The sequence below is a fragment of the Nelusetta ayraudi genome, unplaced genomic scaffold, assembly GCF_046127955.1.
Source record: "Nelusetta ayraudi isolate G7.1 ecotype Tasmania unplaced genomic scaffold, CSIRO-AGI_Nayr_v1 ptg000031l, whole genome shotgun sequence".
NCBI classification, from domain to species: Eukaryota; Metazoa; Chordata; class Actinopteri; order Tetraodontiformes; family Monacanthidae; genus Nelusetta; species Nelusetta ayraudi.
Genome location: NW_027466081.1, coordinates 5,425,250 through 5,448,652, shown reverse-complemented (window position 1 = coordinate 5,448,652; position 23,403 = coordinate 5,425,250). Strand labels below are relative to the sequence as shown.

General features: G+C 46.7%; 1 protein-coding gene across 1 annotated transcript in view; it reads right to left on the bottom strand.

Annotated features, from left to right (window-relative positions):
- The window catches only part of cerkl (CERK like autophagy regulator), a 24,948-nt gene extending 1,545 nt beyond the window's left edge, over positions 1–23,403 (bottom strand). The window contains exons 1-13 of the mRNA XM_076031054.1: positions 22,947–23,403; positions 21,512–21,621; positions 18,286–18,519; positions 9,669–9,800; positions 8,896–8,959; positions 7,077–7,207; positions 6,915–6,989; positions 3,071–3,248; positions 2,666–2,731; positions 2,541–2,560; positions 2,336–2,444; positions 2,114–2,210; positions 258–454 (exon numbers count right to left, since the gene is read on the bottom strand). Coding sequence (XP_075887169.1) covers positions 258–454; positions 2,114–2,210; positions 2,336–2,444; positions 2,541–2,560; positions 2,666–2,731; positions 3,071–3,248; positions 6,915–6,989; positions 7,077–7,207; positions 8,896–8,959; positions 9,669–9,800; positions 18,286–18,519; positions 21,512–21,621; positions 22,947–23,128 — 1,595 coding nt within the window. The 5' untranslated portion in view covers positions 23,129–23,403. The remainder of the gene's footprint in view (positions 1–257; positions 455–2,113; positions 2,211–2,335; positions 2,445–2,540; positions 2,561–2,665; positions 2,732–3,070; positions 3,249–6,914; positions 6,990–7,076; positions 7,208–8,895; positions 8,960–9,668; positions 9,801–18,285; positions 18,520–21,511; positions 21,622–22,946) is intronic.

Here is a 23,403-nt window from a genome sequence, read left to right as displayed (position 1 = left end):
GTCTTGTCTTGGTCTCAATACTCTCGAGTCTTGATGATGTCTTGGTCTCGGTTGGTGCGGACTGACTGCAACAGTAGCCTGATGATACCATAACACTGTTTTTCTGAGTGAGACTGATCATCGTGTGATTGAAGGAGGAGAACCTCCAACCAGGAGACGTGAAGCCACTTCTAATCAGCAGTGAGGAATATATTCATTTGATTATTTGTTGTTTTTGCTACAATGACCAAACTCGGACGTGATGCTTCTCCACTAACCTGACGAGCACCTCGCTGGCCATCTCCACCAGCTCCCCGTCGATGTTCCAGGGGAAGGTGACGCCCTCCGCCTGGATGATGGGCGACGTCTTGGAGTCTCCTTCTTCGTCGCTCTCCTCCTCCGACCAGCCCACCAGCGACTGGGGCCGGATCTTCACCGCCGACACGGCGTGCGTTTCCACGAAGGAGAAGCTGAACTGTAGGGGAGAGACAGAAGCCAACTGAGAGAGGAGTGCGCGTGCGTGCGGGCGCGCACAGTTCATTTGAAGAGTTTCTTTACGTCGATCTCAAGGCGTGACTCCGTTTCTTCCGTTCATGGGCCAGTGTTGTCTGGGCTGCAGTTCATTTAGCCGCCAACAGAGGGCAGCAAAGGCCAGAAGACGGACTGAAAGACTGACCTGAGGTTTTTCCTGGTTTGTTTTGGCGTCCTGATCTTTATTTCTGATTCTTGGTTTCTTTTACGATTCCAAGTGCATCTATTTAAGTACAATCATTTTTTGAAAGCCAAATAATTTTCAAAACCTCAAAATTTGAATGGCTTCTAAATAACAGGGCATTATAATGTGGATAATGTATCTTTAAGAAAAAAAAAAAAAAAAAAAAGATGTTTGGAGAAGTATTTATTCAAATACATTTATTCAGGGGCGGCTGTGGCTCAGCTGGTGGAGCAAGTTGTCCAATGAGTAAACAGTCGGCGGTTTGAATCCCAGATCCAACTGTCCACACATTGAAGTGTCAAGGCATTGAACCCTATGTTGCTCCCAATGGGCCTGACAGAACCTTGCATTGAATGAGAGGCCATTGTAAAGTGCTTTGGGGTACCATGACGGTGCTGGAAAGCGCTACATGAGTGCAGTCGGTTTACCGTCAACAAAGTTCTTCATTGTCAAAGTCAATTTTACTGATACTTCCTGATTCTGAGTATACAAAAAAAATCTGAACTTTGGTACAACTCATGAGTGGATGGACACCAGCCAGCAGCTCTTTGCTGGCCCTGACTTGAAGCAGGAGCTCCAGCGGGGCGCGCTCTCCCTCTTTCTCTCTTTCTCTCTCTCTCTCTCCCTCTCTTTCTCTCTTTCTCGACTGTGACTTGGCGTGTTTGACGTTGAGCCGCCGTGTCTCCGTCAGGAAAAGAGGCTCAGAGGATGTAGGCCAGCCAAGTAAACAACCTGAGCGCGCCGCGCCTCGCTGTATATTTAGAAAGTGGGTTAGTGTGCAGTCTCAGAGGCCAGGCGAGACCAGGCCATGGCGAGTCGAGCCAAGCGAGGCCAGGCCAGGCCAGGCCAGGCCAGGCCAGGCCAGGCCAGGCCAGGCCAGGCCAGGCCAAACGGAACCAGGTCAGTCCTTCCTCGCATCAACTCGTTTTCATTCTTTGCACTCTTATAGGAAGAGGAAGGTCAGTGCTGAAGCTAAAGCGATCCAATTTCAATCATCGATATTGGATTTCAATTTGATTTCTAATTAAGGCGGCTCAACCAGGGTGCCAACTACCCGTCAATATTCTAGGAGGCTTGGGGGGGTCCCCATCCTCCTGATCGTTACTCAACAGCAATCTAAAATCCTCCTTAAAATGCAGGAGGCCTATAAGGACCTTCAAATATTTCATGGGTGCAAGCACACACACACACACACACACATTTATATATATATGTATATAAAGAGAGAGAGAGACCCCTTTAAATTCTGTTTTGGGGCCTTCAGGGGGTCTCATGGGTTTAGGGGGGGGCCCAACTATTAACTTTTCAAAAACATCTCTGACCCACACATCATATATAAGTGTCAGATGTGTCATGGCTGACTGACTGACTGGCTGACTGGCTGACTGACTGACTGGCTGACCTACTGACGGTGCTCACCTGGCCGCTGGAGCCGCTGTACCGCTTCAGGTGTTTGACGAACTCCGCCCTGGAGGTGTTGCTGACCGCCGTCAGCGCCGCGCTGCCGTTCGCCAAGCTGTGGCAAACAGGAAGCGTTGAACGGGGGACCTTAAGGCGGAGTCGAGCGGCGCACTGTGGGGTCACACTTGACATGCTGGCAAGACTGAGGCAGACTACATTTCCCAGGTGTGTGGTTGGCACCTGGTGTTGGGAGCGAGTCCTTGAGGCGTGTGTGGACTCAGGCAGGGGATGGACATGATGCTGATGCTCAGGTACAGGCCCTGGTTGCTTGTCCAGGACTCCTCCCTCTCTGGATGGACAAACCCAGGTTAAATCGATATATAATGAGATAAAATAAGTCATAAACAATTTAAAAGATATTTTAAAAGACATTTTCCGGCCTCACCTGAGTCCTGGTCCTGGTCGCTGGGAGAGAGGAGATCCAGAGAGCAGAGTCAAACACGGAACACTGATATTGATATTGATTGAAGGTTTGTGTTCAGTTCCAGCATGTGTGAAACTGTGTCTCACCGTTGCTCGAATAAAATCCCATTCGTCTCTTTCGCTGGTACAAAGGACAGCTGACAGTGTTCAGGTCTGCAGCAGACAGAAGGGAAGAACAGATCAGGGAGAGACTGAATCGCCCAGTTAGCCGCCCTGCTGGTTGGTTTTGCATGCGATGGCAAGATGATCCTGGTTTGCATTGCATTGGTTTGCAAAAAGCGGCAGTTTTAGCAGAAAGCTAAAGGTTAGCATTTTAGCTGGAGGCTGCAAACAGAGGGCTAAATATGCTTTTTTTTTTTTTTTTTTTTCTGGAACAACATAACCGGGCTTTTTTGAATAATGAATCATAATGACATGCTACAGACACAGTCACATGGTAAAGAACCACTGAGGTCATTTCTATCCGCGCGCACCAGTCAGGCCTCTCTCTACCTGAGCCTCGCTAGCGTCTTCACCAGCGCGTACTCCCGCCGCCGCGCCGACGGCATCCACCTCCTCTTCTCCGCCCGGGCCAGACTCCGGCCGCCGAAGCCAAACATGGCGGAGAAGCCGAAACGCACCAGCTGACCCAGGGACGAAAAGCTGCACATGTCCACCTCCTGCAGGTGACCTGGGAGGGGGTGGGGTGTGGGTGGGGGGAGAGAAAATGTTGATGAGAAAATACGCTCCGAGAAATTTGTGCGTCTGTTAGACCCAGACACAGGGCTCATGAGAAGGCCACATGGTCATGTGGTAAGAAGGTGATGAATATTGATAAGAAGCAGCCGTCCCAGACTAGAACGAGGTCAGGAATGAGTGTGTGTGTGTGTGTGTGTGTGTGTGTGTGTGTGTGTGTGCGTTTTAAAAATAGAAACAAACTCTTTAAACTCCAGTCTGACCAGTCTGAGCCAGTTTGGCTCCATCCCTGCTCTGCTGGTCCAGTTCCACCCCCACTGTTTCCAACAGCTTTTTTTTTTTTTTTTAAATTTCTTTTCAGATTTTCATATTGATGCGCGGGGATCTCAAAAACGCGCCAGGCGCCACTGCCAGGCTACATATAGATCTGACGCCATTATTTTCCCGAGGTCTTTGAACGCAGCACAAAGCCCAGAACAAAACAAGAATACGAAGACAGTCAACCTGAATCCGCCAGTAGCGGGAATAAGATGCCACACACACACACACACACACACACACACACACACACACACACACGCGCACAAGCGCAAGCACACACACACACACGCACACAGTCTGCCATCTGGCCAAATACCTGCTGTAACCTACTGAACTGCTCTCTCCTCCCCACCTGTCTGTCTCCCTCAACTGCCTGTCTGTCGCTCCGCAGACTAGAATCTGATTTCCTCACCATATGGTGTGTGTGTGTTTGCGCGCGTGCACGTGAGCCCGCGCGCACAGGTTGGAGAGACCGTCGCCACCACGCCGCCACCGTTTCTAATCCTGAGACCAATCCTCCGTCAGCGCGCCGCGCGCGAGATCAAACCTGAAGTGCCTCCGCAAAACCGCCGCAATTTTTGTATGCAGAGAATTCTGAGGTTATTATTTTTTTTAAGTATATCTCCATCATGAGTCTAAGTTGAGCTTTTTTTTTTTTTTTTTTTTTAATATCCTGCCGGATGTCCGGCTGCCAGCTCCCTCCATTGCGCTGATGCTCACATACCCTTCCAGCATCACCGGTGCCATGGAAGAGGTGGAGGAAATGGAAAAGCCAACCAGGTGCAGCGATAAACGGAGTCCCCTCCACTGAGTTTATGATTTGGAGGAAGTGAAAAACCTTTGCAGCGACGCAGTGGCGGTGGCGCAGTGGTTAGCGCTGCCACCTCACAGCAAGAAGGTCGCGGGTTCAATTCCGGGCCTGGGGAATTGCAAAAAATGCAAACTCTGTGTGGAGTTTGCATTTCTCTCTGTGTCTACGTGGGTTCTCTCCAGGTTCTCCGGCTTCCTCCCACACTCCAAAAACATGCATTTGAGGTCAATTGAACAATTGTCCGTAGGTGTGCATGTGAGTGTGAATGGTTGTTTGTCTCTATGTGGCCCTGTGATGAACTGGTGACTTGTCCAGGGTGTCACCCTGCCTTCGCCCTAAGACAGCAGACCCTGAGCTCGGGAATAAGTGGGTATGGAAAATGAATGAATGAATGAAAAACATTGCTGCCAGTAAACTATTAGGGGTAGTATTAGGGAGGGAGGTTTTTTTTAGCCAGATTTATAACATGCATTGACAGGTACAATATTGCCTGTATAACTTTTTGAAAGGCGTGGGCAAACTACGGCCCGGTGGCCATAAATGGCCAGTCAAGCTTTTTAATCTGGCCCGCTGAGCTTGAAGAAATTAGATTAATAGTAAGTGATATCATAGCTGTATTTGCCCAGCCCTGCTCCCGGAGGTGGAGGTGAAACCTCAGGAAAAGCCAGACTAGCCACTTTTTACGTTCAGTCAAGAGACGTGTGACTTTCCAACACAAAACTGCAAAATCCCCCGATTTAAATTCACCCACTCATTGTGGCTGGATCGCCAGTGCCGACCTCCAGGAGAGAGCCAATCCGAAAAAAACAGGAAGTGACTGCTGTTAGCTGCCCCAGAAGAAGACGAAGCAAAAAAAATAATTCAGGAAGCGACTTGCTGGGCCGGTCGATGCTAAAGAGATTAGCGGCATCGCTGCGGCAGCTGAGGTTCTATCAGAACTAGATGATCACTTTCAGATGAGAAGACGAATGAAGAAAATGAAATTGAGGCTTTTGTTGGTGGACAACATGTTTCTAACTTCCAACCCATGAAGTGTTTAGTTAAACTTTGCGATGCAAAGCTGCTCCACCCGTAGCAGTGATGTGTCGCCGCTAATGCTGCCCTTGAGGCCTTCATTCAGTCACAATTATCATATGAATGAATTGAATCATGTGCACTTTCTCTATCAAAACATCTCCACGACCCACTTTTGGGTCGCGACCCACCAGTTGAGAAACACTGATCTTGCCCTGGTTCTGCAGTCGTCACCACCAGTGACTGTGGGAAACAGCTTCCTACCTGTCTGCTATTGTTCTGCCTTATTTGTTCCTCATAATATAACCATCTGTCATACACACACACACACACACACGTGCGCATACACACACACACACAGACGCACACACGCAGGGCGCACACGGCGTTAATTAGTGTTAATGAAACACCGTGTCGCAGCAACCTATCATTCAAACGCGCAGCGTCCCGCCTCGCTGCCGGCTGATTGGCTGCCGGCTCCACCTGGGAGGGTGCGAGAGCAGGTGAGGGGAAGGAGAGGGGCGGGGGAGGCGAGGGCTGAGCCGAGGGGAGAGGGGGGCGAGTCAATGATTTAAGCTGAAACCGATCCTGTGGTGGGACATCTGTCCCTGGCCTCCCTCAGGAGTGCCTTCCCCGCTCTCACTCTCGCACATCTGACACACACCCCCTCCCCCGAGCCGCCGCTCGCTGGCCCGACCAATCACGGCCCGGCGCGACGCCGACGCGAGCGCCCGATTGGCCTCGTGCGAAAAACAACAAGTGGGCGGTACCAGGAGAGGTGGCAAAAGTTTTCACGTTCTGTACTTAAGTAAAAGTACCATGGTAAAAGTAAAAGTACTGATTCAACTCCTTTACTGAGGTAAAAGTAAGAAAGTGTAGGAACTGTCACCGGAAAAAAGCAAATGTGACTTCTTTTTTTTCCTTTTTTCTTTTTTTTTTTTTTTTTTTTACCATTAATGAATTATGAATGAATGAATACATTTGATGATCATTTTGGGAAAAAAATAAAAAAATTGTGACGTATTTTAGAGTATTTGAGCTTTGCTACTCTGAAAACTATATGTTTTTCTTCAACTTTTTTCAACTGCTGGTTAACCACATTATAATTAGCTATATTTATGACCAATTAACGACTTTTGGATGATTACACTTTTTATCACAGTAACCAGTTTTATTTTATTCATATCTATTTTTATCACTTCTGAATACGTTCGAGTTCAAATCCTCCACTTCAAGCAACAGCATCCATAATATAATAAGTGGATCACTTTGAACTGAATGTGTACCTACTGTGTAATACTCAAATAAAGCACAGATACCTGAAAAAAAATCTACTGAAGTACGGTAACAAAGTATTTGTACTGTGTTACTTCCCACCTCTTAGTCAACATATAAACTCTTGGGTCCAGTTACATGGAAAACCAAATGGGAAATGGAAACCAGTTTCATTTTAGGTTTGAGGTCTTGAATTTTGTCCCTACTTGAGTGAGTTGTTGTGAACACAGTGACAGTTACCCAGGATGATGTGCAGGGCTGCAGTGACTGGATCTCTGACCCCGTGAACCGAGCAGGACACCACGTCCGTGGAACCTGAAGACACGGGAAACACACCGAAACACTTTGACACGTTTCCGACGACGTCCACCGACTCAGTGGCGTCTCCGCAACTCCTCTCACCGGCCGGTACGATTCCCAGCGGCAGCACCGGCTTCACCGGCCTCACCGGAGAGTCGGCGTCCAGCTGAGCTCTGAGCACCATGGCGTGGCACAGCTCGGCCACCGAGCCGTCCCCGCCCACGCACACCACCCTGCAGGAGGAGGAGAACCGGTGTGGTGAGTTTCACACACATTTCACCGTGCATGTAGAGTGGCACTACTGCAAGGACCAACGACGATGACTTCCTGTTTTGATAGGAGCGAAGTAACCCGTCAGAATGCTGGATTTAACATAGAGGGGACAATCCATCCAATTAGGAGCCTGTTGGGGTCAAGGACTCTAACTAGGGATACACCGATACCGATACCGATACCAGTATCAGGTATCGGTACCAATACTTGATACCGATACCAGTACCAGATATCGGTACCGAGTACCGGTATCGGTATTGATACCTGGGTTGAGTACTCTACTCGACTACTTGAGTACTCTAATTTTAGCCCAGAATATCCACTGAAGCCTTCTTTCTTGATATTTTAGATTTTAGGTTGAGTGACTTATGATTTTAAAGAAAATAAATAAAAATCAAGACGTGTCAACAGGTGGATTCACATGTAGTGAAGCTCCAGGAAAAGGCGAGAAGGTTCATCGTCAGACTTCAGGTTCACTGTAATTGTGACTTAAACAGGCTCCGCCCCTGCCCCACACCCCCACCCCCCAAGAGGTGGGGTGTGGGGGGGTGGTGATGGGATTACCTGAAGCTCCGGTCGCCACGGTGACAGTCAGCGTAATTGGCAAATGTAGGTTTCAACTAAACCCTCACCCGAGTAGTCTGACTGGCACACTCACTCACGCACACACACACACACACACACACAGCTAGCTTAGCAACAAAGCTAATCTTCTCTAAGCACATTAAGCTTTATGAGGGTTGAGCACAAAAGCTGCTTACACACACACACATGCGCACGTACACACACACACACACACACACACACACACACACACACACACACGCACGCACGCACGCACGCACGCACGCACGCACGCATACACACAGACGCAGACCAATATACAAACTGGTATAGAAAAAAAGAACAAATCGTTCTTGTATGTATGTATTCATTTTATTGTTTTTTTTTTATCATTTTTATTTACATTACAGAAGTAGTTTGTTTGGACTTACCTGCGTGTGTGTGTGTGTGTGTGTGTGTGTGTGTGTGTGTGTGAGCGCACATAATCAGTCTGGGTCAGTGTGTTTTCGTGTCAGTCTCTGACAGTAAACTGCTACTTAATTATCTAGTTCAGTTAAGTCTGTTATGGAAAATTATGTCACAGTTTAACAGTTACACGTGCACTTTGACCTAAACACAAATCTAGGCCTATCTATCTATCTATCTATCTATCTATCTATCTATCTATCTATCTATCTATCTGTCTATCTATCTATCTATCAATCTATAGTGATGGTCACACTCATCCAGCTAAATTTCAAGTACACCAATAGTTTAGTTTTCATTTAATTAATTTAATTTCACTATTCAATACAGCCAAATTTTGAACATTAGTCTGTTTCTCTCAACACTTGGAATTTTCATTTGATTATTTGTACTGGAACCCTTCAATCGAGCATCACAATATATAATTTTAAGTTTTATTATTATTATTATTATTATTATTATTATTATTATTATTATTATTATTGTTATTATTATTATTATTATCATTATTATTATTACATCATATGGGGAGTTGCAGTTTGGACTCATTATTCACAGTTTGCAGATAGTCACAGTTTGCACCACTGGGAGAAAAGGTTGCCGGTGATAAACGACTGACCCATCATATTCATCCAGCTTGCATTCCTTCATCACGGAGAGAGCGTGACCCTTCTTCTCCGTCACTGGAGGGAGAGGGACAGCCAGAGGAAGAAAGGGAGGGAGGAACAGATGGAGAGACATTGAGACGGACGGACTGTTCATGCGTGCGTGCATGCATGTGTGTGTGTGTGTGTGTGTGTGTGTGTGTGTGTGTGTGTGTGTGTGTGTGTGTGTGTGGTCACATGCACACACGTGTGTCTGATGGATGCCAAAAAAAAAAGGGAAAAAGTGGGGCAACGGATATCATACCATCTGCTAAAAGAGGAGAGTGAGAGAGGGAGGAGAGGGAAAAAGAGGAGAGAGGAGGGCACGGGAGGGGAGGAGAAGGGAGAGCAATACGAGAGAAGGGGAGTCGCAGGAGAGGAGGAGGAGATGAAGTGATGAGGCGGAGGAGAGGGGTGCGAGAAAAGAGGAGAGGAGAGGAGAGGAGCAGGTTGTCAGGACAGATGTACGAAGCTCCGCCCCCTGTATCAGGTTACCTAGCGACCGGGGACTGCCATTAACTGTGACCTTTGGACCTACTCTCTCTCTCTCTAGACACACACACACACACACACACACACACACACACACACACACACACACACACAGATTTTCCATCCTCTTCTCAACACGTGAGGCACATCTTTGCGAGAACAACGTTCTGTTCTCCTTCTATTTGTCTATAGGCCAGAAGCAACAAAAATCAAACACAACAATAAAAAAGAGGAGAAAACGGACGGAGGAACCGACCGGTGATGTCGGTGCGCACGTCCGCCATCTTGAAGAGCGGCGCCACGTGATCCCTGTAGATGTGGACGGCCTCCTTCTTGTGGCTGCTGGGGTTGATGAACACCTTCACGTACCTGGGACGGCTGCTGAACCCTGCCGATGTGCCCACACACGCACACACACGGACACACATAGACACACACAGCATATGATGGCCTTACAGCGTGGATACTGCAGTACTGTACAAAAAAAAACGACAACATGTACACATATAACATAAAATCTATAACAAATTTTAACATGTTTCACCTAAACATTTGCTTTGTCCAATGATAACTTACAGGGAGGAGTCACTCAAAATGAAAATTTGATGCATTTACTAACCACCTCAATGCCAATGGAGGTTTTGGGGACCACGCTGGAGTTTAACATAGGTGGGAAATCATGCAATTGGGAGCCTGTTTCGGCAAAAGACTCTCACTAGGAATGCACCAATACTGATACCATATCAGGTATCGGTACTCTAGTCGTACTTGTAAAATCTGTGCTGATACCATGACACCAATACCAGTATTATATCTATTATATATGTCTATATTATATGTGTATGTGTTATTATTTTGTTGAATTCAAGTTTGTACTGCAGAGAAATTTGTTCTAGAACATCTTTCTGAGGAACATCTGTGGAAAACCCCCCCCAAAAAATCAAAGTCAATGTGTATTGCCCTATTAAGTACTAAGTAGTATCGGTATGGGTAAAATGCGAGTACTTGTACTCTACTCCTTCCGTGAGAAAGGTGCATCCCTAACTCTAACATTAAAGAACGTGGGAGTCCAATTTATATCCAAAAATCCTGTCGGTGCAATCGCTGTAAAATCAAGATCAAAGATCCAACGTTCCTTTCGTGTTAATCTCGGGTTAACGGCCACAATGTGGGAGCCACAGGAGCTGTTACCCTTGACTGCCGCCACATGAATGGTGTCAAAACATTGGCAGGAGGAAGCGCTTTTAATGCTGCATTATATTAGCAGAATATTAGCGGCATTAGCATCGCAGGCACTTGATGAACGGCTGCGTCTGCGGGTCACGTGGTGTTGAATTTAAACTACAAACACACACACACATGCAGGCAGGCAGACAAACACACACACACACACACACACACACACACACACACACTGTACAGCTCATCACTAGGCAGATTTAGAGACCGCATTATAAATCCCCGTGGACAGGCACAGATCAATACACACACACACACACGCACACCAGCTCCATTATCCAGCTCATTACTATAATCTGCTCCCAAAAGGCCATGACCTCGCCCTGTTAATGACCTCACAAACACACACACACACACACACACACACACACACGGGGCACCTCCCGCCATCACTCCGCCCCACAGCTCTGGCCAGGATATCAGGAGCTTCCGTCAGGAGTTACCCAACACCCTCCACGCTGGATCTGGATCCCCCCCTCTTCCAGAGGATCTAAACGATTTTTTATTATCCTTTTTTTTTTTTTGCACCCCCAATAAATTTAGTCCTGACCCCACGCTGGCTAACCCAATTTCCTTGGCGTGCTCCAACTGTATAAGGCTCCCGCTGCTCCCGCTAAATCACTTTGGGTGATTTTGACGACTTGGGATTGGATAGACGTTGGCAGAGCGGCTTCCACTTTGCATTGGAAATAATGTGATGTGTTTTTTTTTTTGAGTAAACATAAACGATTCAGGCTTTTAGTCTTCGGGCTACAATTACAAGGTCTGAACAATTGAATATTAAAAGCACGTCCATCACACATCATCTTTGTCACCTTTCTTTCGCATGGATAGGATTATTTGCCGCTCATCCTTTGGGTCTTGCTGTGAAAATCACACAGTATTTGAGTTTCTCCTGACAGAGAGTAACCACCGTTTACCTGCCGCAAACAAACAGAATTTGCACAATTCACTCGCGGGTCTTTTTCCTAGTGTAAAACGAGGGCAGCCAGGCAGACGTGAGGGATCAATTATCCATCAGATCATCCCACAGTCCAGGAACAGCGGCAGGTTGCTACACATTGATAAGACGCTGCCATGGCAAACAATCCCAGAGCCGTCCAGAAGGAGGGTAGAGTTTCTGCCATTTGACTGAGGGCTGCTGGGCCACACCGTTTATTTACTTTAAAAAAAGACATTGCCTCGGTTGCACAGGTCACAGTGATGCACGGTTGTCCCTAAAAAGCAGAGCATCGTTCTCATTTTAGCCTAAAACACTTATAAAATGGTACAAATACATCCGAAACGAGTTAGAAGTAAGAGGAAGGTAGAAGTAAGACGATCACCGATTCCATAAGAGATTGCGAAATACAATATTGTGGCCTGACTTATCAGGTACAGCCCTCTAGTAATGGGTTCTGCCTTCAGAACTGCTAAATTCTTTGCATTGATTCAACAAGCTGCTGGAAACACCGATGTATCTAAGTTAGCACTCTTGCTCCATATCTGACACCTGCACTTCCATGATGTCCTGTTACGTCATCCCAGAGGTTCACTGTTGGATCTGGTGGCTGTGGAGGCCATTGCAGAGGCCATTGTGGAAGCCATTGGAGTTACAGTGAACTCGTGCTGTGTCTCAATTCAAGGGTCTGCACCCTTCAGACCGAGTGTCCTCCGTCTGAAGGAAGCGTTCTTTGAGTACCCAGCCTAGAAGGACGGACCAAACCCCGCCTACCCGGTAACCACTCGGGACAGTCCATCCTTTGGCGTATTTCCTCGTTCCCTCCTGCTGGCCAACCCTGGAAGTGACGTTTTCATAACATCAAGCTAACCATTGGTTCGCCATCTAACGATGGCGTTGGATGTTCAAATAAATAAAAACCCGATGTTAAAACTGAATATTTTATGTGAAATTTAATACTTAAATTTATACAAAGTGTCTTTGCCACTAGATGGCGCTAATTTCAGCTGACTTCCCAGGATCCCACGATGCTTTGCAGCCAAGCGCAAATTATCATGGGATACACAAGTACGCGAAGGATAGTAGCGGTGCATCCTTGGAATCAGCTAAAATGAGTGCGTATTTCCGAGTATACGCATTTTGAGCGTCCTCAGCACCCTTGGGAATTGGGACAAGCCTTCGCGCAGTGCTATGTCGCAACTTCCTTTCAAAATGCGTACTTCAAGGATGCAGACCCTGAATTGAGACACAGCAATAGTGACGTTTAAGAAACCACTCTGAGATGATCTGAGCTTTGTGACGCAGTGGAGAGGACCGGTACACTGATAAGTGAGTGGACATGGTCGGCAACAGCGCTCATGTTGCCCGTGGTGTTTAAATGAAGGTCAGTTTGTACTAAAAGGGAATAAAGTGTAGGAAAGAAAATATCCTCCACATCATTACACCACCGACGGCAGCCTGGTGATCCCGATCATGGTGACAAATTGATTTCAGTCTTGTCGGGTTCAGGTTTACTAAATTTGAATGTTATAGGCTAGAAAAGAGAATGACCAGTGATATAAGTATATGTTTTTTTATGCCGCATCTGTTCTGTATGGATAGAGATTGCTGACTTAGCCCACTCGCATCACTGATTTTCCTTTGACTTCCAGGTTTGCGCGGACACGGACTGGACCGAACAAGTCTCGGGAGGCTTGGAGCGGCCGTGGCTGCTCCCTGGCCGGGCGGAGGGAGCGAGGGAGCGAGGGTGTCACTGTGTGCTGCTCAACCATAAACTTTGTTTCCTGACAAACCCATAAAGCTCTCGAGCTGAATATGAAAGGCAGGAGGCAGAGGGTCCGGCTCTTGGCGTCTCTATGGAAACGAAGGCCGACTGCTCGGACAGGCGGGTTAATATGTAACGCGGGGCTCCACCGGCACGGACAAACACACGTACGCAAACAAAGAGCTGTAACGCGGCAAACACGCACACAAAAAAAAAAGAAGAGAGATGGGTTGAGAGGAGCCATGCGGCTCCGCTTTCAGAAAAAACCCTGAAATTGTGGTTCGTTTTAATGGGTAGAATTTCGATCCATTTTAAGGACATACACGCGCTGGAAAAAATTCTACCCAAATCACCACAGGCTTCCAGTGAATGTGATATTTAGCCATCTGTTTACAGCCTCCTGCCAGAACACTGGGTTTCAACTTCCTGCTAAGACCGATCGTTTGTTGGACCTATCGCGTGTTGGAAAAGGACACAAACAAGGCGAGGGAGGGAGAGAGGGGAAAAAACACCTGCCTGGGTGTGCAGGGGGTCACTAAGGTATCAGTGCCCCTCGTGACATCACATATGCTTTCCAGAGCTGCGGGTTTAAGCATATTCTTTCTGAAAAGTGGTTCCGGCAGCAATAAAAAAATGTAGGGATGGACTTTTTTTTACATTTGGAGGGACAGACTGGATAATATACACATTTTTTTTAATGAAAGACTAGCACGGTAAACTTTGCACAATATGGAATCTTGAAAAAACAGAAAACAGGCAGAGCAGGGTTTTTTTTTAACGAAGGTCTACAGATGTCAACTCCACGCCTCAGTCACACTGAATAGATAAACTGCAAACCATCAGCTTATTAGCATTTAGTTACATTTCGTAGTGATGATGTTACAGCTCTCATTGTAATGATGGTGTCATTTCAGCTTTGAGACAAAATGGACTGATGGGTCTTCCGAACACCTGGATGACTCCACATCCATGCGTATCAAGTGTTTTCCTTGTTTTATTTGTTCTATTCTCAAGTACATGGTCACCACAGGAGCCCAGTTCAATAGATATCGGGTGGAATTTTCTTTTCTTTACAATTGAAAGAAAGGAGGGAAAGTGAGTGAGATTATAATTTCTGGGCCAACGGTCTCTTCAACATTTAAGTTACTAATTCAACTTAAAGATTGAGGCAAACAAAAACATTGTGATTAAATGAATAGATTTTTTTAAAGGACTATGACCTGCAATGCCGTCCCTATTGTAATTTTAACTGTGTTAAGGACAATAAAGCTCTGTGACCCACTAGGAAAATGTCGAGAACCACATGTACTCCTAATACTACAAGCCCCAGAATGCTCTGCTGGTATGTTGGAGCGTTCGTTGAACGTTATTATCATGACTTCATTGGTTTATTGTTGCTATTTTGTTTTTAAATGTATTATAAGCCCGTGGGAAAAAAAAGGTTACCATTGAAATTTAAATCAGAAGGCTGCAAATAAAAAAGAGGCAGGTGATTTTTATTTACACTTTATTTATTTTGATTAGTTTTTTTTTTTTTAATTTAAAATTCAATTATGCAATGCCAACTGGCGACTTGTCCGGGGTGTCACTCTGCCTTCGTCCCACGACAGTGACACAGGTTCCAACAGAACCACCGCAACCCTGAGTGCAGGACCAAGCGGGTATTGAAACTGGATGGATGGATGAATGGATGGATTTAGCATGTGTGCAATATGAAGTTATTTATTGTATAGCGTTGCTTGTTCCATATTCAGTGTTGGAGAAAAAAACGTATTCGGGTCCATATGAAAAGATTTTACTGTTACATCCTGAGGAAGATTTGTTTCATTAAATATCAATGTTGGCCAGCGACTTTGTCCGAGTTTGACACCCCTAGTGTATAGTTTCCACGGACCCTGGCCGGCTTTCTCCCTCCTGAGTCTGTTGTGCCGTTTCAACAACTCCGTCCTGGGCCGAGCGGCTGCACGTATGGACACGGACTCTATACAGCGCTGCGGCAGCATCGGCGTCACCTTTTGTCCCGCCGCAGGGCCCCCGTGCAGCTGCGAGCAGGAAACCGGGTTGTGAGAGTGTCGGCTCTCGGCTCGGCCCATTGTGACCGGCTGAGACGTTCCGACCTCGCGGTTAAGAAGCGGCGGCGGTGGTGCGCTGGGGGGACAATGCTGCTTTTCACGCTGACCCCCTGAGGCCGGAAAATAGGCTTAGTGTCCGCGGCGAGCCTCCGCGCGTCGTAAAAAAAAAGTCACAAAAGCCGTCGCGGCTTGACGTGCGGTGTGACCACGCGAGCTGACACGCGACCCCCGCCGAGGAGCATTCTCATTGGCCGGCGGGGGCTGCGAGCGCCGAGGCCCGGGGCCGCGTAAAGAAGTTGTGACTTTGGGGTTGTTTTTTTTTTGAAAGTGGGCCTCGCGGGTAATCTGGTTAGACGGACGGACAAGCGGGCAGACGGACGTGCGGACCCGGCGGACGGACAGGTGACGGGCGATAACGTGTCAGGGCGATGCCATGGTGACGGGTCGAGACGGCGCCCCCCCGGGGGGCCACTCTGACCTCCGCGGTGGCGGTAACATCTCTGTTTGAGGGGGCGAAAATTGGCAGAGTGAAAGGAGCGTGTGCGGGGAGTTAAATCCACACGCACTCAGGCTCCCTCGACGTCGCCCATTGTGTGTTAAGTGTCAGCCGGGCACCGCCCCCCTCGGACCCTGCCGGACCCTCCCCCAACCCCAGTGCTACAGTGCACCTGGACAACGGCGTCTGGGAACTTCGGCAGAAACGACGTTTTGTTCAGCGATGGGCGGGTTCTTATGCGATTCTTTTTATTTATTTTTTTCTGTGGGAAACAAGTCAAAAGACAATAATGGCCGGGGCGACCTTTGCAGGGTGGCGACCGACCAATCGACCAATGACCGAAGGGAAAAGGTCCGAAGTTCGAGTCCAACTGTCCACACGTCAATCTTTCCTTGGTCAAGATGCTGAAGCTTAAAATTTCTCCCAAAGGGCCTGGAAGCTCCTCGCATGGGAGCAGTGTGTGTGTGTGTGTGTGTGTGTGTGTGTGTGTGTGTGTGTGTGTGTGTGTGTGTGTGTCTTTGAATGCGTTGAATGAAAGGCCTTGGTTAAGCACTTTGGCCACCGTTAAGGAAAGTGCAGAAAAGTGCGATATCACTGCACTTCATTTACAATTTGCCAATTAATGGGAGGTGGGGGGGAGAGTGACCTCAGTGAACTCCCCCGCAAGTCCATCCTTCACTCTGCTTTTCAGAATGTGTGCTAAAAACTAGCACATTTTGGGAAAAAGCCCTTCAAACGCACAGAAGGTCTGAAAAAGCTTCAGTTTTAGCAGGAAGCCAAATAAGCACTTTTCTGGACAGTTGATCCTGACCAAACCCCTTCATCGCAGACTTTGCTAAAGAAGGCATATAGTGTATTACGGGGCCTTTCACTGGCTGAATGACCACTGTTTGAAAGGGAAGAACCAACTAGTGGCAAGACTTTAAATAGAAAAGCTAAAGGTGAAGTTAAACCAACTGTTTCCCAGTGAACGTTGGTATTTTGGCCGGGTTCCGTTTCATTCTCGCAGATGTAAACAGCACTTCTGCTAATCGCTCTCGCAGACCATTCAAACTGCTGACACGCTGTGTGTGTGTGTGTGTGTGTGTGTGTGTGTGTGTGTGCACGTGCAGGTGCATGTGCGTGTGTGTGTAGGGGGGGGCTGCGTTTGTGTAATCTGTCACTTTGTTCCGGTGAATAAGCAGATTAGCTCCGTATTATTGTCTGATTTAAATGTGACTCACCTCATTAAGCTGAGTGGGGCTGCGAAAAACACCGCTTTAAATATTATCTAATGAGCCGCAGCGCCAGGGGCAACAAAACAACTCACTCTCAGTCTGTTTTTTTCATTATCTTTCTGATTTGAAAGATAGATGAAAAAAAAAAAAATCTCCGGCAGATGGGTTCTCATTCATATACCCTGCTGTTTCTCATCACAACCACGAGCAAAAACAACAATCGACAGTAAGAAGTTCAGTACTATTATGATAACCTATGGGTTCTGCAGCAGTCGTTCTACGGCCCTCTCATAGATGGGATCTACTTAAACATGGATTAGTCAATGCCATACAGCAGTAGCATGACATACAGCGCTAATAATAACAGCATTACTTTACAGAATTGCGTGTGCGTGTGTAATCATCTTAGCGTATGATGCTCGCCGAGGACCGAGTCACGTTTCTGCGGCGCGTATCGGCTGTTATGTAACACAGACGAGGGAGCTTTATGTCGCCGTCATCCCAGACGGAACACATGGGGTCTGAAAGGGCACCAAGTAGAGCGCAGGTGTCAAACTCTGGCCCGCGGGCCAAATTTGGCCCGCAGTGTCATTATATATTTTGCCGGCGAGGCAATACAAAATCAGGACTAGCGCTGGCCCGCCGGTATCATACAGCGCATGTACTGCTAATACTACAAATCCCAGAATGCTCTGCTGGTATTTTGGGGTGTCAGTCAGGTCACTGTTGAAATTTAAATCTTGAGACTGCAAATAAAAACAGAAGCTGATGATTTTTATTTACCTTTATTTTGATGACTTTTTTGATTTGAAAGTTGATTTTGCATGTGTGCATTATGAAGTTATTTATGTATCGTACTAAGCTTTTCTTGTTCCATCTTCAGTGTTGAAGCGAAACTTATTTGGGTCCATTTAAAAAGGTTTGCTGTTTTTCAATAAATATCAATGTTGGCCCGTGCCTTTGTAAAAGTTTTAAGTTTTGGCCCCACTGCGTATTTGAGTTTGACACCCCTGAAGTGTAGACGATGAAATAACCCAAAACATCTCGCAACAAAAAAAAAAAAAATCCACTCTGGCAAAGCTGTTGCGAGCGACCGCTGTTGGTTATCGGTAGTTGCGGAGCCCCTTTCTCGGTGCGTCGTTACCTGTGAGCAGGTCCTTGATCTTGTTGTACCAGAGCTGCGTGTGCTCGGCGGAGGCGTTGTGCAGGTGCAGCGTGTCCTCCTCCAGCCTCTTGCCCCTCCGCCGGCAGCAAAACAGGGCCACGCCGAGCACGGCGCCCCCCGACTGCTGGCCCACCGTCCGCCGCCGCTTCACCTTCACGGCAAACACGTCCTGCAGCAGCATCACGCCCGGCTGCGGTGCGCAGGCGGCCTCGCCTGCGGGTGAGAGACGCAGGCATGAGTCCCACCATGTGAGTTGAAACTGGTGAAACCATAAGTTAAAACTGGGACCGAAAAGAATAGAACAGAGCTTATCGCCATTTATACAGTTTAAAACGCGGTAAAACAGATTGAATTTAGAGTTGTGTTAATGTTCAGGATATCATCATCGTTGCTGTGGCAGAAAACACAAGAACGCAGGGAAACTAAAATATTAATAAGGTTTATTAATATAGTTTCAAGTTCGGCGGGCCGGATTAAAAAGCTGAACAGGCCGCATAAGGCCCCTAGTCCGTGGTTTACCCATGCCTATTCTATACAGATGAATAAAAGGAACTTAAAGCCATTAAAATTCCTGCTTAGTAATCTTTGTGCGTGAAGGTCAATGGATCAAAAACTACTTTAAAAAAAAAGAAGCAAATCTCAATATGTTTTTGTTCCTTTCAATTTGTCAAAACAAAGTTTGTTGTAAGGAGTAACTTCACATGCAAGACGTGGTCCCACGGTGAGACAATTTTCTTAAACTGTATCACCCTGGTAATGATAATCAGGTTTCAAATTTCATTTTCAAAATCTTTAGTTGGGGCAAATTTACAAAACCAACATTTGGGCCACTTTACTGCAAAAGCGGCTTCGTGTTGCAACTTTTCAAGGCACGGGAGCTGGAGCTCCCTGCCTCTGATTCATCCCCATGATCCCACTTTACATAACATCCTTCAACTGCATTAATCAATAACAATGCCGATCCGCAGAATGCGGAGCGGCGCCTTGCCAATCAGACGGCCAAATCGGATGGGGGATTCTGAATGGCGATTGGCCGGAGTGGCGGTAATCCTCAAAGGGTGCTGTCAGCAGTGCTCAGACAGGGACTTAGAGTTATGTAACGCACACACACAGACAGACAGACACCTCACACACCGGGCACGTTTTGTACCGACAAAGCTAATAAAGTGAAGCCGTCGGCCTCTGCCGTTGTGCGACTGTTCTGAAGACGGACGCACACAGCAACGCAGCTTCACATCAAAGTGACTGACAGGAAATGAGGACGGCATCCAAATGACCTGTAGGACAGTGTGTGTGTTTTTTTTTTCTTCCCCCCACCTCCACTCCAATAAAGACAACTCTGATCTGATACGAGCTGATGGAACCCGCCGAGTCGCCGCGTGCGCACACAGTGTCGCCCATCACAGGTGTGTTGGACGCGTCCAGATGGAGATGGGTACCCCCCCCACCCCCATCAAGGCCTCTCTGACCCACTGTGCCAACACACACACACACACACTCACACAAACACACAGTGGCAGTCCGGTCCCGTGGAGTCTGGGCCATGTGGCTCACTGTGGGAGTTATGGATCATAATCTGAACGCGCACACGCACGCGCACACGCACACGCACACGCACACACACACACAGAATTTAAAAGGATATGGCATTAATTTGTCATTATTTACCACTGACTGGAGCACTCTACAGTAAATAAACTGGTTAAATGTTTCAGTTTAATTACAGCAATTAACCATGAAACGTTGGTATCATTTATAAGGTTTATCATAGAATGTTCATTTTGGCCATTATTTGCGCCATCGTTACAGTAACAGAACACCTTGGCGAATCTTAAACTGTACGACGATGGCTGTTGACCCATAGTGATAACATCTATACAAGCACTCAACAGTATCTTTCAGTGTCATAGAAACGCAACTCAGTTATTACATAAACCCCCAGAGAGCTCATTGATGAAAGATATCACAGTGTTATGTTCCACTTGGGTCTAACTAGTCTTCCATATTTGCTTTCTGTGCCTCTTTTTTCACAGATTCCGGGTCTGATTATTACACCTCTGACAAAAAAAAGAGCAGGTTCCTGGGTGAGACAGGACAAATTTATGTGAAATAAACAACAGCTGATTCGTTTGTGCAAAAATGTTCAGAAACACACACACACACACACACACACACACACACACACACACACACACACACACACACACACACACACACACATGCACACACGAGCTGGAAGGCTTGCTCTGTGTGTGTGCGTATGACTGTGTGCCTTAATCTCTTCACACTGAGAGATTCTAATAACCCCCCATGGGCTGAACCAACTGCTCTATACTACTGCCAGCTTACACACACACACACACACAGAACACACATTGAGTGCTGGCTTAATAACATTAGGTTGGAAGAAATACAGCAAAACAGATTGGCTCGAAACACACACACTCGCACACTCATCCGGTTTCAGTAGTCAGTAACTGAATGGTTTTCATCCAAAAAAGTAACACACATGCTGTAACCTCACCGCTTCATCTCAACATTATCACACCATGGCAAACTGAGGTAATATATTGGTAATGTCGTATCTACAAGACAAGAATAAAAGAAATTTAATAAAATGTCAATTCAAGCACTTATTTTATAGATTTTGTGTCAACAGCAAGTTTCTGAAAATTACATTAAAATTAAAGCAAAACAACCCCCCACCTTCAAAAGAGGGGGGAGGGTTGAAAGTCACGGCTGGCTGAGTATTTTAAATAATTTATACAGTTCTAAAATCAATGATGGTTCTGAAAGACAAGTTATGAAAGTTCTGCGTGCTAAAATTGAGATTTTTGGTTTAGCAGGAAAGACAATTCTTTCACAATAAGGCTTGATCGGAATGCTGCATATTCGAAACAAAAATAAAATACAACAACAGAAAAGGCCAAAAGAACATCCAAAAGTTCAGCTTTGTGGACGACGACACGCTCAAAACAACCGAAACGTGTGTCAACAAGCGTCTTTGAAGAAGAACGTGATCTCATGTCCACGTGCACAAGGTGTATGTACTACGTTTGCTTGATTGTGTGTGTGTGTGTGTGTGTGTGTGTGTGATTGCTTGTCATGTGTCGTGTGTCCATCGCAGCATCAATCTTTCCCTACGCAGCCCGTATCAACCTGCCGCCGGTCGTCTCTAAAACTCAGCAAAGGTGTTTGGAAGTACCTGTAGGGGTCTCGGGTGTGATGGGAGTCCAGGTCAGTCTGGTTCCGGTGAGAAGAACATCGTGGCTCTTCTTCCCCAGTTTGAAGATCCCGCGGAGCACAACGCTCTCGCTGCCACGCGCCAAACACGCAGGGAACATGTTAGACCACACAGGGTTGGTACACTGACTGTGATGCAGCAGGCAGATTGACTTTCACTTTGGAAAAGTAAAAGTGAAGCCAATTGTAATTGAATACAAGCGTTTTTTTGTCCCTTCATAGAGCGGATTGTTGGAATGTTATGGTCCCGCTCAGAGCGAGTTAAGATGTCAGAAGAAAACATCTTTGCCAAAGTGTTATATATCAGAACCTACAAAGTCTGTGCTTCTGTTCTCAGAGAAATAAGATGCTTTCTGCTGTTTCAAAGTGACGCACTGCAAAACAATGACAGCGGTCCATTACCAGTTAGAATGGTTTAAACTCATGGGACTGTTGTGCCCAGAGGCAAATGTCTCCCAAAATCTGATTTCAGCTGCTTAAGTCTGGATTTAAATTTTTTAAAAGGCAGATACACACAACTGTAAGTCCTCAATAATAGTAAAATGTACAGTGTGCAATAAAGTTTACCTTTTAGCTGTGGCCAAAGAAGGGGTTAGTTGCAAAGTCATGCATGACCATTATGTGATGGACAATATGAAGATAATTGTTTCCCATGTTTCTTGGCGCGCCTGATGCCTTTGTTTAGCCCTGCCTTTAGAAATCAGACTGCAATGAATGTGATGCTGGAGACATTTTAGCGCTACTGCTAGGCCAGAAATCAGATTCAATTCATTCAAACAAACTTAAGTATTTTTTCTGATTATTATTTATTATTCAGGACTCTGGTGGAGCAGCATTGCATTATTATTATTTTTGCAGGAAAAATATTTTCACATCCTGTTCATGCTTTGTTGGGCTATGCACATGGTAGCTAGTTGACAACATCTGGCTGGCAGCTTTGTCACTCGCTCGTCATCTTCCATGTTGTCACATGATGTCATTGGATGCACACTTTGTAAAAAGTGGTAAAAGAAGAAAAGAATGGTCTTTCTCGGTTTTGGAAATTTTACTGACAACAAAAAGTTGCTAAGTATATTATGAATGACATTTGCCCAATAAGTCAAACAATCCATCACTTGTTCACTAAGTGGGTCCACAGTGCTGTTGTCAAGCAGTGACAGAATTTCAGATTTGCCTGTGAAATCTGGACTGACAGTGTCATTGCATCTTCCTATTCTCAAAAGCAACCTTGTCATGGACGTTTTGAACATTCAAGCCATTACAAGCAACCACTCAGTGTGACAGTTACATGCTCTTATTGTGAAAACCTGCACCAGTATCTTTGCCCACTCTGAAGAGAAAGACTGCTGAAGTAAGGGGGGTCTTGTAATGAGAGGAGCCTGTGTAGCAGCACTCACCTCCTCTCCGCCTCCGCCTCCTCCTCCTCCACCTGCTGCTCCCCTTCACCTCCCGGCTTCTCCCCCTCCCCATCCCCCTCCCTTTTCTTCTTCCCGCTCCGTTTTTCTTTCTTCTTCTTCTTGCTGCCCCTCTCCTCTTCTTCCTCCTCCTCCCTCCGCACCTCTTCCTCCGGATCCGACATGTTTTGGTTTTGACCCAACAACCAATAAAACGCGCAGAGCAACGCGGCGGCTGCGTGTCACATTCTGTTTGATAAACAAAACGCTCCGGGCGATGGACGCACTCGCTCTAAGCTGATCACCGCCGGCAGGTTGCGGACGGTTCGCGGTTTATTTCCGGGTACCGTCGCCATGGCGACAGGCTGGCGGCTTTACTGGCCGACTCGAGCTCGGGCGCGTCCACGTTCAGGCAGGAATACGCTTGAGGAACGTAAAGTGACTGAAGTCGGGTTATTTC